Here is a 14345-nt window from a genome sequence, read left to right as displayed (position 1 = left end):
GAGGAGAGGAGAGGAGAGGAGAGGAGAGGAGAGGAGAGGAAAGGAGAGGAGAGGAGAGGAGAGGAGAAATGTTATCATCCTCATGGCCCATATGTTGTTAATGCCAGCTGACAACCATGTAAGCTGCACTGTTACAAACATAGTGTACTTAAGAAAAGTAGTGTGTCTTCACAATATCGAGTGTATTTCAATGAAATTAAAATGAGCTGAAGGCTTAAATGCTCCATTATAGGTTGAAAAAGCAGATCATTACAAAAAACAGATTATTCAAAAGTTTAAAGCAGGTCCAAGTTCATCAACAGTTGCTGTACAGTGTTAGAGATTTGTGGCCTTAATAGGGAAGCAACGGTATATTCTGTACTCTGTGGATCATTCGTTCCCACTGTGTACCACAGTGTCCAACCAAAAACAGAAGTCCCCAAATTTCCCTAATTAATTTAGCTAAAACAACACCTGTCATTTTTTCCAGTGTGGCTAAACTACCTAATGAAAAACCTAAACAAAGCATCGAATGGAGCCGATTTGACACTTGTTGCTTTTTCAGTCAGACCCACTGTAATCAAAGAAAGATTTCCGTCTGCAGTAACTTGTCTTTGGCAGGAGTGCTCTGTCATGGGAGAGCGGCAGCAAGACAAAAAGCACAGAACAGAGCGAGCCCTGACGATAACAGATATGACACAGATTGAAGCAGCATGACAGGAGGAAGTGGATTGTGAATCTGCTTGCAGATGTGCAGCAGGAGGCTAAAGCAGGAGAAAGAGTGGGCTCATAGAGAGTCTGGCCGAAGATATGTGTAGAATGTATTGAGCAGTCAGCTGATGTGGGTTAGCACTGAGATCAGCTGATCTGCCCCCCTGGTAGCTACTTTCCTTTTCATAAAGCTTATAGTTGGGGCTGGATCAGGTGACCCTGAATCCTCCCTTAGTAATAGACTTCTGAGGGCTTCCCATAATGCACTGAGTGTTTCTTCTTCTCTCAACTTTTTTCACCTTAGTGTAATATACACCACTCTGCATTTGATCATTAGTTATTATGATCATTAATTATTATTAATCTCTGGCTCTCTTCCACAGTGTGTCTTTGTCCTGTCGCAGCAGAAGTCCACCACTTTCCGGGAGATTTCTTGGTGACAGTGGGAAGGGAGTTTTTCCTTCCCACTGTCACCAAGTGCTTGCCCTAAGGGATTCAACTGATTGTTGGGGTTTTCTCTGTATAATTGTAGGGTCTTTACTTACAGTATAAAGCCCTTGAGGTAAGTGTTGTTTTGATTTGGTACTGTATAAATAAAAACTGAATGGAGTTTGAATTGCTTGACCTAGTGCTGCGCTCGATTTAAATCTATTCAAAACACTTATATCAATCTTATTCCAATGACAACAATATTTAGTGCGCCTTTAAATAATTTTTTCAGAAAACAGTCCTGGTGATTTATTGAATCCTTTAGCTCATTTTAAATATAGTTACTAGATCTCTCTTCCAGCTGGTGTTAGAAACAGAAATGAGGCCCAACTGTAAATTGTGACAGAGGAGCTTAAGTTGCATAGAAAAAGAAAAAAAAGAAAGAAGGAAAAACATGGATAAACATGGATACTTGTAGCAGCATAGTCATACACCCTGAGGTGTAGCTGGCACTGTGGGAGTACTGCAGCTATCAACCCGGGTCATGCTTGATCACCGGTGGCTTCCCGCCTTAAACAGGGCACGACGAGAAGAAACAGAGAAGGGTGATGAGTGTCGAGCCATGAAGGGAACAAACACAGAGGCAGGACGGCCGCCTGAGCAGGAAAAGCATTTCAGCACCTCGACTAATGATGGCTGTATTACCACCAGCATCCCCGCCCCACCTCCCTCCTCCCCTTCTTTACCATTCAAGTAGAGGGAAGATTTGTGTGAGCTGAGAGGACTGCTTCTTTTTTTTTTAATCAGAAGAAAACAACAGCAGAATATTTAAAAATCCCTTAAGCAATTATTTTAGCAGGAACGAGGAAGAAGGGAGGAGGAGTTGAAGGATTCCTCGTGAGACATTTTGTCCTCTCTTTCTGCATCTGTTGTTCTTTGCTGCTCTCCGTTGGTAATAGCCTCCGTTCCTCGTCTCTATTCAGCGGCACAAAATGAGCCTCTCTGGTGGCAGCGAGAGTGATGAGTACATTCACCTCCATTCTGCTGCACTCTGCTCGGAGTGCGGGTCTGTGTGCGCACGAAATTAAAACTAAAGATTGCGAGTGCGCGCGTGCATGCGTCTCACTGCTTCGTCTATTTCCATGCATTTGCCTGGATATATAGAGCTTGTTTGCACGAGCATACGTGTGGCAAATGTTTATCCCAAGATGTAGATGACTGGGGTTTGTGCGCACGCTCTCGGGTCTCACTCGCGCATGTGTGTTCGCTGGGAGAGTGACGGGTGATGATGTTTGGTGTGCCGCCTCCCTCCCCACAGCGAAGGTAATCTCATTATTCAGCCCACTTCCTGCTGCTGCCACCAGAGACAGGCTGACAAACACTAACCACCTCGACGGCCGGAGCAGAGAGAAGAAAAGGGGGGTTAAAAGAAGAAGAGAAAAGGAGGAAAAAAAGACAGCGTGAATGGGTGAAAATTGCTTACAGAAACTCGGCAGTAAAAATGGAGGGCTATGAAAGGAGAAAGAGACATATGAAAAGAGGAGGAACGCCTGTGAATAGCCGCTGAAGCAACAGGAAATCTGAAGAGACAGAAGACATGGAACAGAAAGAAAAAAAAAGACAACCAAAAGGAAGATGCAAATGCTTAATTTGTGTATATGTAGAAAAGAAGGAAGAAAGGGAGCAAAACAGGGGTTGGAGTAGTGGTGGTGGGGGGAGAGAACAAGGGACTGAGTTTGTGGATTTAAAGTCACCCGGGACCGGCGGGCTAAATAGAATTACGTGGTGAATTTAGAATGATGCTCCCAAGCGCATATTTAACACTGTCAACAGAGGGAGGGATAGAATGGGAGACCTAGATACACACACACACACACACACATATAATGAACGGAGCACAGGAGAGAAACTTCATCCGTAAAACCTCTTAATCCAATACCAATGAGAGTTTCCAGCTCAGCAAAGACTGCTGAAGCAAAAATGCTCCGATCGCACACCGACATCACAATCGGGTCCTGAACACACACACGTGCACAAGCAGGATTTAAAGAGGACACAAATGCACAGATGGAATTTAAAGTGGATTTTACCATGCATTTGCTTATTTTCTGTCTTTTATATGCTGTTACATTAGTGGATGCTCATATTAAACATGGCACAAGTTTTGATTATTCAATTTGATCCAATTCAATTTGATTTACATAGCGCCAAATCACCACAGCAATCGCCTCAAGTTGCTTTATGTTGTGTGGTAAAGACCCTATAATAATACTAAATGATGTGATCAGTGTTTCAGACAGTTTTTCCTATTTTTGGCTTTGTGTGATGTCACATGCAAGATGCATCCAAGCAGGGTTTTGGGGCGATATTACATGTTTGTATTTAAACCTAAATACAAAAAAATAAGGGGTTAGGGTCTTTGGAAAGTAGTGATTATGGTCAGAGTAAGCCTCAGTTCATATAATGTCCTCTCATACACTTTGACAGTTTAAAACATGCAAGGCAGGGCCTTCTGTCTGATCTGTGGGACAGACCACACAGCTGATGAATCGGAATCACGTTAAAACTGGGTTTACAACAGAATTAGACTAAAGGTTGAACATTTAGTTTTGATAGTTAGGATTAGGATAAGGCTCTAGAGAAAGCTCACAAAGAAGTAGAAACTTGTTTGTGTTGTGATGAGAGGCAGTTATGAGTGAAAGCTTCACAGCTCAACTATGTGCAAGCATTCTGCAGTGTCAGAAGCATCTGTCAACTTCACACCTTAAACAAGCTACTCATCCCCAACAAACACACATGACAACAGAAGCAGCTTCGAGGGAAACAACTTAAAATCTGATTCATGAAAAAACAACTGCCAAAAACGTTATTTCGATCAATCTTCTAATCAAGAAAAAAGCGGGCAATTATCATTTCTCCATGATGATACACATGATGGGCCAAAGTGCCCACCAATCTCTTCTTTGCATTACCTCAGAGACACTCCCGCACTTCCAACAGCAGGGACTCCCTCACCAGATGAGGAGTGAGACAACAAGCTGACCCCCGCGCCCTCCCCACAGAGTGGGCGAGGTGGTTAACAGGGAACGAGATCCCAAACACAAACAGACAGTCCCCTCTCCTTAGATCAGGGGGCCCCTTGGCCCACAGTGCCCCGGTTGTCCCTCTTGCCTTGGCCCTGGGTATACACCCTAGTCACCCTAGGTCCACCTAAGGCACAGACACCCATACACACTCCCCCTACCACAGCTGTCAAAACCCTGACATCTTAATCAATCCTGGATCCCCAACCCTGTCATACACTGCAGTAAGATGGATGCGGAAGGGGATGACCCCTGACCTCTGCCAGGGGTAGAGAATACAAGTCCTACATCCCCTGTCAGCTCCCCCTCTAAATCCTTCTCCCCCTCAAACATCACCAGTCTCAGACGGCTCCGCTGCTGCCCCAAACAATGATGGAGGGGAGCCCATTCATCCTGGGCTGGGAACCAGGGGCCAGGGTGCCCTTGTAACCCTGCACGTACACAGGACAAGCACACACACACACACCACTCACACAACTGCACCAAAGAAAACCTTTTAAACAAAAACAGTTTGAACTTTATCAAACCACCTCATAGGCTGACACTCTCATACACATTTTCAAAACAGCAAAACAATACTGAAAAAAAAAATCACACCTTAACTCATGTTTCCTTTAATTTCATCCTCACCACAAAGAAACCCCAAACCTCTGCGTAAGTCTGTTTGTCAACACGGGCATAGAAAAGTGGAGGCCCTCCCCCCCAGAGCCTGTCACATGGGGAAATATTAACCAGCTCATCTGTGCACTTGAGGACCAGCACCTTTTAACCCAAAGTCCCTGACCCACAATCAAAATAAAGCCAACACATGTTATCCAGCTGAAAGTGAAATTTAGAAAGAGAGTAGAACTGTAGGTAAAAGTGAATAGAGTGGGCGTACTGGCACTGTAAACTTAAACAAACTCAAGCAGATGCAGTGATATGGGGACTAAATGGATATATTGGCTTGAGCAACAGTGCTGGTGCCAAGCTGGCAAACACTACAATACTGCATTAGTCACATAAAATCAAAGCTTCCAAGTCCTTTATTGCCTTCTATGATGACTATAACAGCTATTTATCTCAACGAGAATTAAAGGGAAGAGATAAGAAGTCATTTCCAATGATGCAACAAAATGGAAGTTATGGTATACAATATGAGATCAGGGTTCTCATACTGAGTCATAAGAGGTTGTTGTGGTAAACTGATTGCAGATTTCTCTCTCTCTGCTTCTCTAAAACTGACTCTGGATATAGAAACCTGGCTGGAGCCATCTGAACCCCGAGGAGGTGGCAACACTCCAGGAGAATTCTTACTGATCGTACAGTGCGCTCAACAAATAAACTCTGAACTATACACACAAACCTCCATCTGTGACTACTTGAACCCCTTTGCCTTTCCCCCACCCCCGAGCAGCCAGTGGTAGCCCTAAATCACCAGACCTGTTTGTCATGCAATTAGTCCTCCGAGATAAAGGCTGCCTCGTAAATTAGGAGAGGTGTAGTAGTCCGTCCCCCTGTTAATCACCCGTGCCCAGCCTCTGACCCCTCACTGCTGCGGCCCACTGCTTTCTGTGTGATGTTGGTGGGTGGTGACGACCGGGGTTTACCAATAAACTTTCCTGGCAGAACTGGCATCCGCTCATCTGGCCAGCTTACAAGTGTGCCCCCAGCTTGGCAAAAGACTGATCAACAAAACAGCTGCTGAATCCTACTAGATGTTATTAACATCACAGTACTGTATACCATAAGCCACAGACCACTGGGTGCAATGAAACAAGGGAGTTAAAGTGGGTCAGAGGCAATCAAAAATGCCATTTATGAAGAGCTTGGAAACTGACAGAAATTTGAAATGATCCATTGGTGGGTTTTTGATTGACATTCCTAGGATCATTTTAAATTCACCAACAGGCTTCAAGCTCTATCATGATTGTGATTTTAAAAAGTCTGAAGGGGGAAGCACTCTGCGCTGACCTTAAAACCTCATCAAACTGCCTGGTATAGGATCATGGCAAGCCAAGAGTAGAATAATTGTCCACAAAGGGCTATTCCTCTCCTACCAAATAGAACTATTTCAGCCCCATCTCCCAGCTGTGTATTTTTACTCCTCTCATACCTGCTTGGAATTATAAACCCTTTTCTCTCTCTCCTTCTCTTCCTCTAAAGCTGTCTATCTCTTTTCCACAGCTTGGGGCTCTATTGGGAATAAGAGAAAGAACAGTTAGGGGGGGTGAAAGACACAGCGTTAGTGCAAACCAGTTGGGGCACTAGTCTCCTCTCTCCGTGTCACCAATTCTCCTGGGATGCATCCCACTGCACAACACCTCCCAGTGGGCCCACTAATTACTCCATTTACAGTCATCTCCGCTTCTATCACCCAACTAAACACTGGAGAGAAGGCTGTAGAGAGCTAGGGAGCAAGGAGATAAAAACATCCAACGGAGAGGGAAGAACAAAGAGAACAAAACACACGAGATAAAGACAAAAAGACAGAGACAGGATATTGTAAGGGTGGGACGGACTGGAGGAGAGGGGGGACGGTGGTCTATAAATCGAGAAAGGAGCCAAAAAAATGCCATAGACAAATATCAGTTCCTTACCTTGACATTCTGAATTGCGCTCCTCGTATCCAGGGTTGCACAGACAGTTCCCAATGGGCACCAACCACTCGCCGTCTGCCCCGCAGTACATCTTGGGCACCTCCTTCTCCTCTGAGTTATCCACGCATGAACCACGAACTTCCACAAGTGAAGAAGTATCAGCTCCAGTGATAGTATCTGGAAACTGGGCCAAATTACGCACGGCTAAAGGACATTTCTTATAGAAGACCCTGACAGAAACAAGTGCAATGCACGCCCCAACATCCTGGAAAGCCAAATAGAAACCCTTGCGGTTCAGGGCTCCCACATCCCGGACTTCTGTGTTCAACTTCATGATACGATCGCCAATGTCCACCTGAGTGAAGCTCTCATCTGCGGCGATGGTATCGATCTTGCCGAACTGGTTCTCTCGGATGTAGCGCTCTTTGTCGTTGTTGGACTCGTAGTAGTAAAGGTTGAAGGTTTCCTTGCAGGTTCCCATGACACCCGGGAGACTATTGCAGTCTCGGAGAGTGAACTTAATCTCAATGTAGACTCGCTGGGCACCTCCTCTGGGGATCCAGTCAGTGCGGAGCCAGTTGTTTTGATTGGGTTCCATGACATTGCACACCTGGTACGTCCGAATGGGGATGTTCTTTTCATCCATAATACTCACTTCCTCCCACTGGGGAAAGGAAACAAATAATAAAATGTTAAAATCAGAATCAGAGAGACTTTATTAATCCCAGAGGGAAATTCTTAAACTTTATTCATCTCCACCAGGTCACCAGTGACTGGTTTAGAGTTAGTTTCAAATCTACCCCTTTATATGGAATTTTCCTGTATGTAGCTTTCCCAAATTAAAAGTGTTCAACAGAGGACCAAATGCATAGAAGAGCTAATTGGAAAAGTTAGATCTTCCAGTTTAAACTGTGCTTGTTCAGCAACCTAACCCTAAGTGGTTCCCTAATGACTGGGTGGATGACGAGAGTTTAAACTTTAAATCTGCTTGTGAAAATGGTATTTTCCAAACAGCAGCTAAAAGGAACCTGTAAAGAAAATTTGTTCAACATTAAGAACATCTAGAAAATGCCAGACAAAAGCTCTCCTAACTGCCAATGTGTAATATGTAACCAATTAAGCACCAAGTACATATTACACGGTGCCAGTTTGCGCCAAGCAATACAGCGCAAAAGAGCATTTTGTTGGTTTAGCCAAGCAGAGCAGTTCATCGATGGCTTAAATTAATGCATATTTTATGAATGACACCTAATAGAGTTGTGCAAAGATATTAATATTTATTGCTTCTCCTCCACTATGAAGGAAATATGTGATTAGGTCTCTGGCTCAGCAATGCCTACAGTTCAATTACTTGGTGAGCTGTACACAAAATCTTCGTCTCACACACACAAACACACACCTAGGCATTAGAAGATTGCTAATGATCTAATGTGCGCCTGCTCTACATCTGCATACATGATTGGCACTGATGTCAGTATGAGCTTGCGCGGGGGGTGCACAGATTACCCGGTGTGGTCTGGCTTATTTTTTACCCAGGGAGAATGTTTGTTCAACTCGTAATAAAGTTTCTCTCTCTACACGGCACCGTTGAGGAAACGCAAGTATTTCTCGAGAGCCTCGGAGCAGCCCGCTGCCTCTGATTTTTTTTTACCGTGTGTTTTAAATAGAGCCTTTGACTGAGCTGGGCTGTAAACAAGAGCAGACAAGCTTTTGGCCGCTGTCGTTTCAGCCATTTAGAAAACTGCACAAAAAAGGAAAAAAAAGTGAAACATGTGAGTCAGGCTGCCAGATTTTACTTGACGCCTTATCATAAACAATCTGGATTTAAGCCTTATTTCCCCAAAGCAGAGTGGTACGATAATGCTAAACATAGCTGTGGCTGTAGGATTTAGAAAAATGTCTATCATTTCCCTCCTGCTCTCTGGCTTCAGCCCCGCTTTTGTTGTGGAAATCAAGCACCGCTGAGATAACGCTGCACCTTTCCCCCCGCCGATAGCAAGAAAGAGGGAGAATAAGGCCAATTGGTCATAATGAGAGGGTGAATGCAGGCTTTGCGCGGCTGCCGGGACCCTGTCAATCACTTGTTTGTGATAAAATGGCTGAGGGGAGGACCGGAGCGCAGCACCGATCAAGTTCATTTAGAGAGGCCGACAACAGAGCTCGCAACAGATGCACAAGATGAGATCCTGCTCCCCTGGGTTCATATTCATTAGCTGACATGGCGGTTGCTAATTTGTATTCATTTTCATAAAACATTAAAAGGCTTAATTGTGGTTTTCATCACATTTGTGCAAGCAGGACAACTGGAAGAAGTGACTTCTGACTGACGATCACTAACCTTCTGTCGTTTGAGTGACCCTGACCTCTAAGCTTTGACGATTTGTAATTTTAAAATGTATTTATTTATTTCTTTTTTGGCCTTTGAAAATTGTTTTTTCCCCCAGGTTTGGACAATCAGAGGACAAAAAATGAATATTTTATCTAAAACATCAAAACCTACTTTATTATTTATGAAAGGTTAGTTAGGGTGAGGGTTAGTTCCCAGCATGCATCTGAATACATATTTACCTGTTTCTATACAGTCATGTTTAGGCTAGGTTAAGGCATTGCATGTGCCTTACGTTTAACTAAAATCTAACACTTGTGGCCATCGTGGGGCCCTCTGCGGCCCCTGTTCTTTCTCGTACCAGAGCCACTGTAGCCCAATTAGAACCACCAGAGATCACACATTCTGTCGATCCTATTCCCCGTTGCTTTGTAGCTGGTCATACTGCAGGCAAGAGCTGAACCCCACTGCACTTTCCCCCCCTCATTCATCCATTCCAGAGGACCCTCTCTCAGCTGCCAAGTTCCTCTCCCTCTCCCTCTCGCTTTCGCTTCGACTCAATGGTGGAAAGGGATATAAAGTTTCTCCACAAAGGCCGATTCAATCCACGGTCTATTCAGGAAACCCGACGCCCGCTGGAGTATCGGTCCCCGCATCTGACCATTACAGAGTGGTTGGAGAGGAGGGGAGCAGAAGAGAAAGAGGAACAGGGCTTGTGAGGTTACTGGGGTGCTTACACACCCCATGGTTCTCAAAGCAGCTTCCTGAACCCGATGTGGGTCTCGAGGTGGGTTACAGGTGGCCTCTATATAAGATAAAAAATAAATTTATTCATTTTTTTGTGAAATGATCTAATCCTGAGCCCAGATGCACACAAACACACACACACACCAACACACACGCAATACAACAACAAAGATATTCCCATAAAATGCTCTCCAGGACAGAATCTTATCAAAGGGGGCTGTGTATCTATTTGGCGGATCACTCTACAGCTCCTGCCAACAATGGATATCATCTCTCTATTTTTTCCCAATAGGGGACCATGCGTCCTAACAAGGGGACACTTCTTTGCAGCACTTACCCCTCCTTCTGTCGGGTTGGAGACCCATCCCAGCTCCCCCTGTACAGCTCTGGAGTCCAATAACGTGACTGGAAAACAAGAATGAGAGAAGTGAGCATGCAGTCTCAGACCGTCCACACAACATCAGCACTGGCATATAATCCAATTAGGCCTTACACTCTGAGGAGGAGAAATGGCTTCCTTTTTTTTAAAATGATTAAAACAAACACACACACACACACACACAAAGCTTTAAAGCGATTTATGTAGTTGAGGAAATCTTCTCATGATGATGGTTCAGGAGTAAAAACTGTGGGCCAGCAAGTGTTACAAAGATGTACATGTGAAGGCTTTGTTCTGCGTAATTCCTTGCTGTGCCTAAGAGATGTGGTTTGATTGATTTTCGTTAAGCAAAGGGATCTTCTATCAACGACAAACGCGTTTCCCCCGGAGCCTTTCACATCGTGATTTTATCGGTTGCTCACCGTCGGCTTTACGCGTTTGACTGAATCCTCGTGCGTAAACTTAAAATAAAAATTTTAAAAAAAGAAAAAGCATTTTATAAAAGGGGAAAAAACACAGTGACAGACAGAAAACCGAACACAATACTTTCTCCAAAAAAGTAAAACATCACGCACAAGAAAAATTCACGCATATATTTATAATTTAAAAAGGGATCAAATTTTTTTCATATTTGCGGTCCTTTAAATTTTCTTTTAAATTCCCACTGAAAGGAAAAACGCTTAATCAGCTGCATGTGTTGTAAATAAATAAATAAATAAATAAAAAACCGAGCACGTAGGCACATGAAATACACGATCGTGCACAATGAAGACTCATTTTAAATTTGAATCTTTTGAGTCCCAACTAAACGGCGCTCGGGGTTTCTAACTGTGGACTTGTTGTGTCGGACAGCTTTGCTGTGCCGAGCAGAACAGACGCACACCAAAGAGTCCGTCAGAGAACAGATGTGCAACTAATGGGCTCGTCTTTAATAAAATTAAGTATTGATTTTATTAGTGTTTACAGTAGAAAGTGGGTTAGAGCCTCATCTGTAGCGGACCTAACACGCTGCGCTCCGGGACTCGAGCAGGCGACTGCAGCCCCGAAAACCTCCGAGCGCATGTTTTGGATGAGATACACCACACTTCATTTAAATAGTTCTCATTTTAACACTTGATCCTTTTTAAGTAAACGTGTATCTGACACATCATCGGCAAAAAATCTTGAATGAATCGACGACAAATATTTTGTTGTGTCGGCGTCAATGTAATGCGCCAGGCAGGAAAGCTAAACTTTTAGAATTTATTCGGATTTTTTCCCCTAAATGACGAAGTGACAGCAGGAGACATCGCTGCGGATGCTTCTGAAAATGATGGATTAAGAGCTGCTTTGTCAGTCGGATGTGTGGTTTGCGAGTCTCCAAACTGACTCGTATATTCATTTGGTTTCTCTTTTTCGACACACGTTTGTGCGAAGTGCTTTTTTAAATTGTATTTACTTTTATTTTTATTTATTTTTTTTTGGGGGGGGGGGAGCAGATGTCTCCTTCACTGTCCTACAGAAAACAGCACGTATTGCTGGAGGGGAGAGGGGGCAAAAGTATCAGTACTCCCAGGCTTTCCGCAGCTGGCAGGATCCAAGTCCGACTCCAAAACAACGGATGCGCGCTCGGTCAGGCACTTCTCACTCCAGTTTCGCTCGCATAAAAGCTCCGCAGAAGCCGCTGAGTGTGTAAAGGTGACCCAACTCGTCGCGGCTCCACGCACTCGCAACTACTGGGGCTCGGCGAAGTGAGCCTCCGCGGCGCAAAAGCCGCACAGACGCGGGGGAGCGGGGATGAAGTCCCGCCGCAGTTAATTTTCCTCCCAGCGACCTTACCTTCATTTGGGGGATATATCCGTGACGAAGAAAGAGATGTAGAAATCCCAGAAATAAGAAAAGTGGCCGTGAACAAAATCCCTGCCATGAGTGCCATTTGTGTCGGTGCTGCGTTTTTTCCCCTCTCCTCTTTTTCTTTCGGTGCTCTTCTCCCAGGTCCTGCTGTCTCTCTCTCTCACTCTCTCACACACACACTCTCACTCACTCCCTCGCTCTCTCTCCTCTCTCTCTCCCAGTGGAATATGGGTCTGAAGCGGACAGAGGGGGAAGAGAAACGCACCGAGCGCTCCACAGCCAGGAGGCGGGTCCACTCCGTGCGCTCTGACGCGGACTCCGTCAATCCATATAGGAAACGAGAAGAACTGGGGGTGGGAAGAGAAGAGACGGGGGGAAATAATCATTAACTACCCCCCAACACACACTCACTCACACAAATAGGCACACACCTCTGCACACACCAAACAGTGGTCACTACAGTTCAGACGCATGAGACTGGGAATCATAGCGCACATTTGTCCAACTCATACTGACTCTGAGCTACAAGATACAATCTGCCTGGTGTGTGTGTGTGTGTGTTTGGGGTTTAGAAAAAGCAACACCTTAACTAACTGCAGAAAGCGCTCCTGAACTCTCCAGTATGGGAGTGAAATGCACTGCGTCAGTCTCAGTCCTTCGCGCTCGCAGCACTCTCACTGTGCTGATAGTTCGGCTCCAGGTGAGTCCGAGGTGAGCGAGCCGCACCGGACCAAGGTCGCCACCTAGCGGACAACTCGACGCCTGTTCTCCAAAAGAATGAAAGGGGGAAAAATTGGATTAAAGAGCAAGTATGAGCATGACCTCCCTTAACATTACACAGAATTGCACTTTGTAAAATTGACAATGCATGTTTCAGGATGGGTGGCGAGCTTGTATTGGATTATTGTCACTTGCTGTTATTCTGATATTATCACGGCTTTATGGGTATTTACGATGAAACCTATAGGCACAGTGCAGCGTGAGAGAGGCAGACCTGGTTGTCTGTTGAGCTCCTGCTGCTGCTGCAAAAAAGCAAAAAGCAAATGGTTGTTACCCCTGCAGTTTTTCTTGAAACAAAGGCGGCATTGTTCACATCTGAGAAAAGCCAGCTGTGTCCACGTTTAAGATTTTGCCCAGGGTGCTCTCACTCATCTTTGTCCTCCTACACAGGTCTTTCTACTGCTCCCGTGAGATGCGCCCATTGCTGTGGCTGACAGGCGGCCTCTCAACGATCTGCAGAGAAGACTGTCACTGTGTGGGCAGATTAGGGCTTTCTGCATCACCACACACTGCGGCCGGTGACTGCAGCCAGGCTTCCGCAAACCACGACCGGCACCCTTTGAATGTTGTGTCTCCTTTGGAGTGAAATGTGGCCTTTTCACAGATTACGAAGGCAGTGATTCAGCATGCCCTCTGACTTCATTGTCCTTGGGCTTGTCATTGTATCCCTATCAGCTGTATGGCTGCCTGTTCTTTCTGGGGGTTGGAAAGTCAAAACAGAATTTTTCACGAAGATCAGAAAAGTATTCCAGCGCTGTGTGCAAACTGCTGTTTTAAAAATCCAAAATGCACCTGCATGCATTTTGGATTTAGACTGCTTCATTCACAGCCCAGGTTGCAAAGGTGAGCCAGCAAGGGCGAGAGCCATTAGAAACTTTCCTCACTCTCAGCAGGTGTGTGAATGCCTTTTTTTCTGGTTGTTAGTTTTTTCTCATTTCATTCATATATGAATGTGTCTGTGTGGATATATTGCCAAGCGCACCAGCTCTTATCTGCTTTTGTAGCTGTCACACCAAACTGAAGCTTCCAAACCGTGGCTATGATATGTTTATATGTGCCCATACAAGGAAACATCCAGGAGTTCCCTCACAGTGGTGATCTCATGGCAAATAGACTTGCCTTTGTCTTGAGTGATTCAACAGACATACTGTGGCTTTGTTTTCTCCCTCATAGATGCCAATAAAAAAAAAGAAAGACATATAGAGTGTTTTTGTGTCTCACATGCTCTGAAAGGGCAGCTCTTGAGTCCTGATCTTGGATTGCAAAAAATGAGGCTGATTTAAGAAAAAGATGGAGAGATGAGTGTGTGGGTTTATGTTGTTCTCGTCGGCCCTGGACACTCTGTCTCATTGTGGCTTTATGGTCTTCCTAGTTTGTCCAGTGTAATGATGCAGACAAAGCATCTGGTGTCCACTGAAATTGGTCAAACAACTCAAAATATACATTATACCTCTTGTTCGTCAGTCAGATGTGGAGCCTGATCGGTGACTGGAGTGGTG

General features: G+C 44.8%; 1 protein-coding gene across 2 annotated transcripts in view; it reads right to left on the bottom strand.

Annotated features, from left to right (window-relative positions):
• The window catches only part of LOC102212260 (ephrin type-A receptor 4), a 56284-nt gene extending 44070 nt beyond the window's left edge, over positions 1–12214 (bottom strand). For both annotated transcript variants that reach the window (XM_005738353.2, XM_013912203.1), the window contains exons 1-3: positions 12052–12214; positions 10192–10259; positions 6782–7445 (exon numbers count right to left, since the gene is read on the bottom strand). In XM_005738353.2, the coding sequence (XP_005738410.1) occupies positions 6782–7445; positions 10192–10259; positions 12052–12148 (829 nt within the window). In that variant the 5' untranslated portion in view covers positions 12149–12214. The remainder of the gene's footprint in view (positions 1–6781; positions 7446–10191; positions 10260–12051) is intronic.
• Positions 12215–14345: the final 2131 nt, after the last annotated feature.

The sequence above is a fragment of the Pundamilia nyererei genome, unplaced genomic scaffold (assembly GCF_000239375.1).
Source record: "Pundamilia nyererei isolate P.nyererei 1_Seehausen unplaced genomic scaffold, PunNye1.0 scaffold00083, whole genome shotgun sequence".
NCBI classification, from domain to species: domain Eukaryota; kingdom Metazoa; phylum Chordata; class Actinopteri; order Cichliformes; family Cichlidae; genus Pundamilia; species Pundamilia nyererei.
Note: the sequence above shows the minus strand (reverse complement) of the source record. Positions and strands in the feature narration are given on the sequence as shown.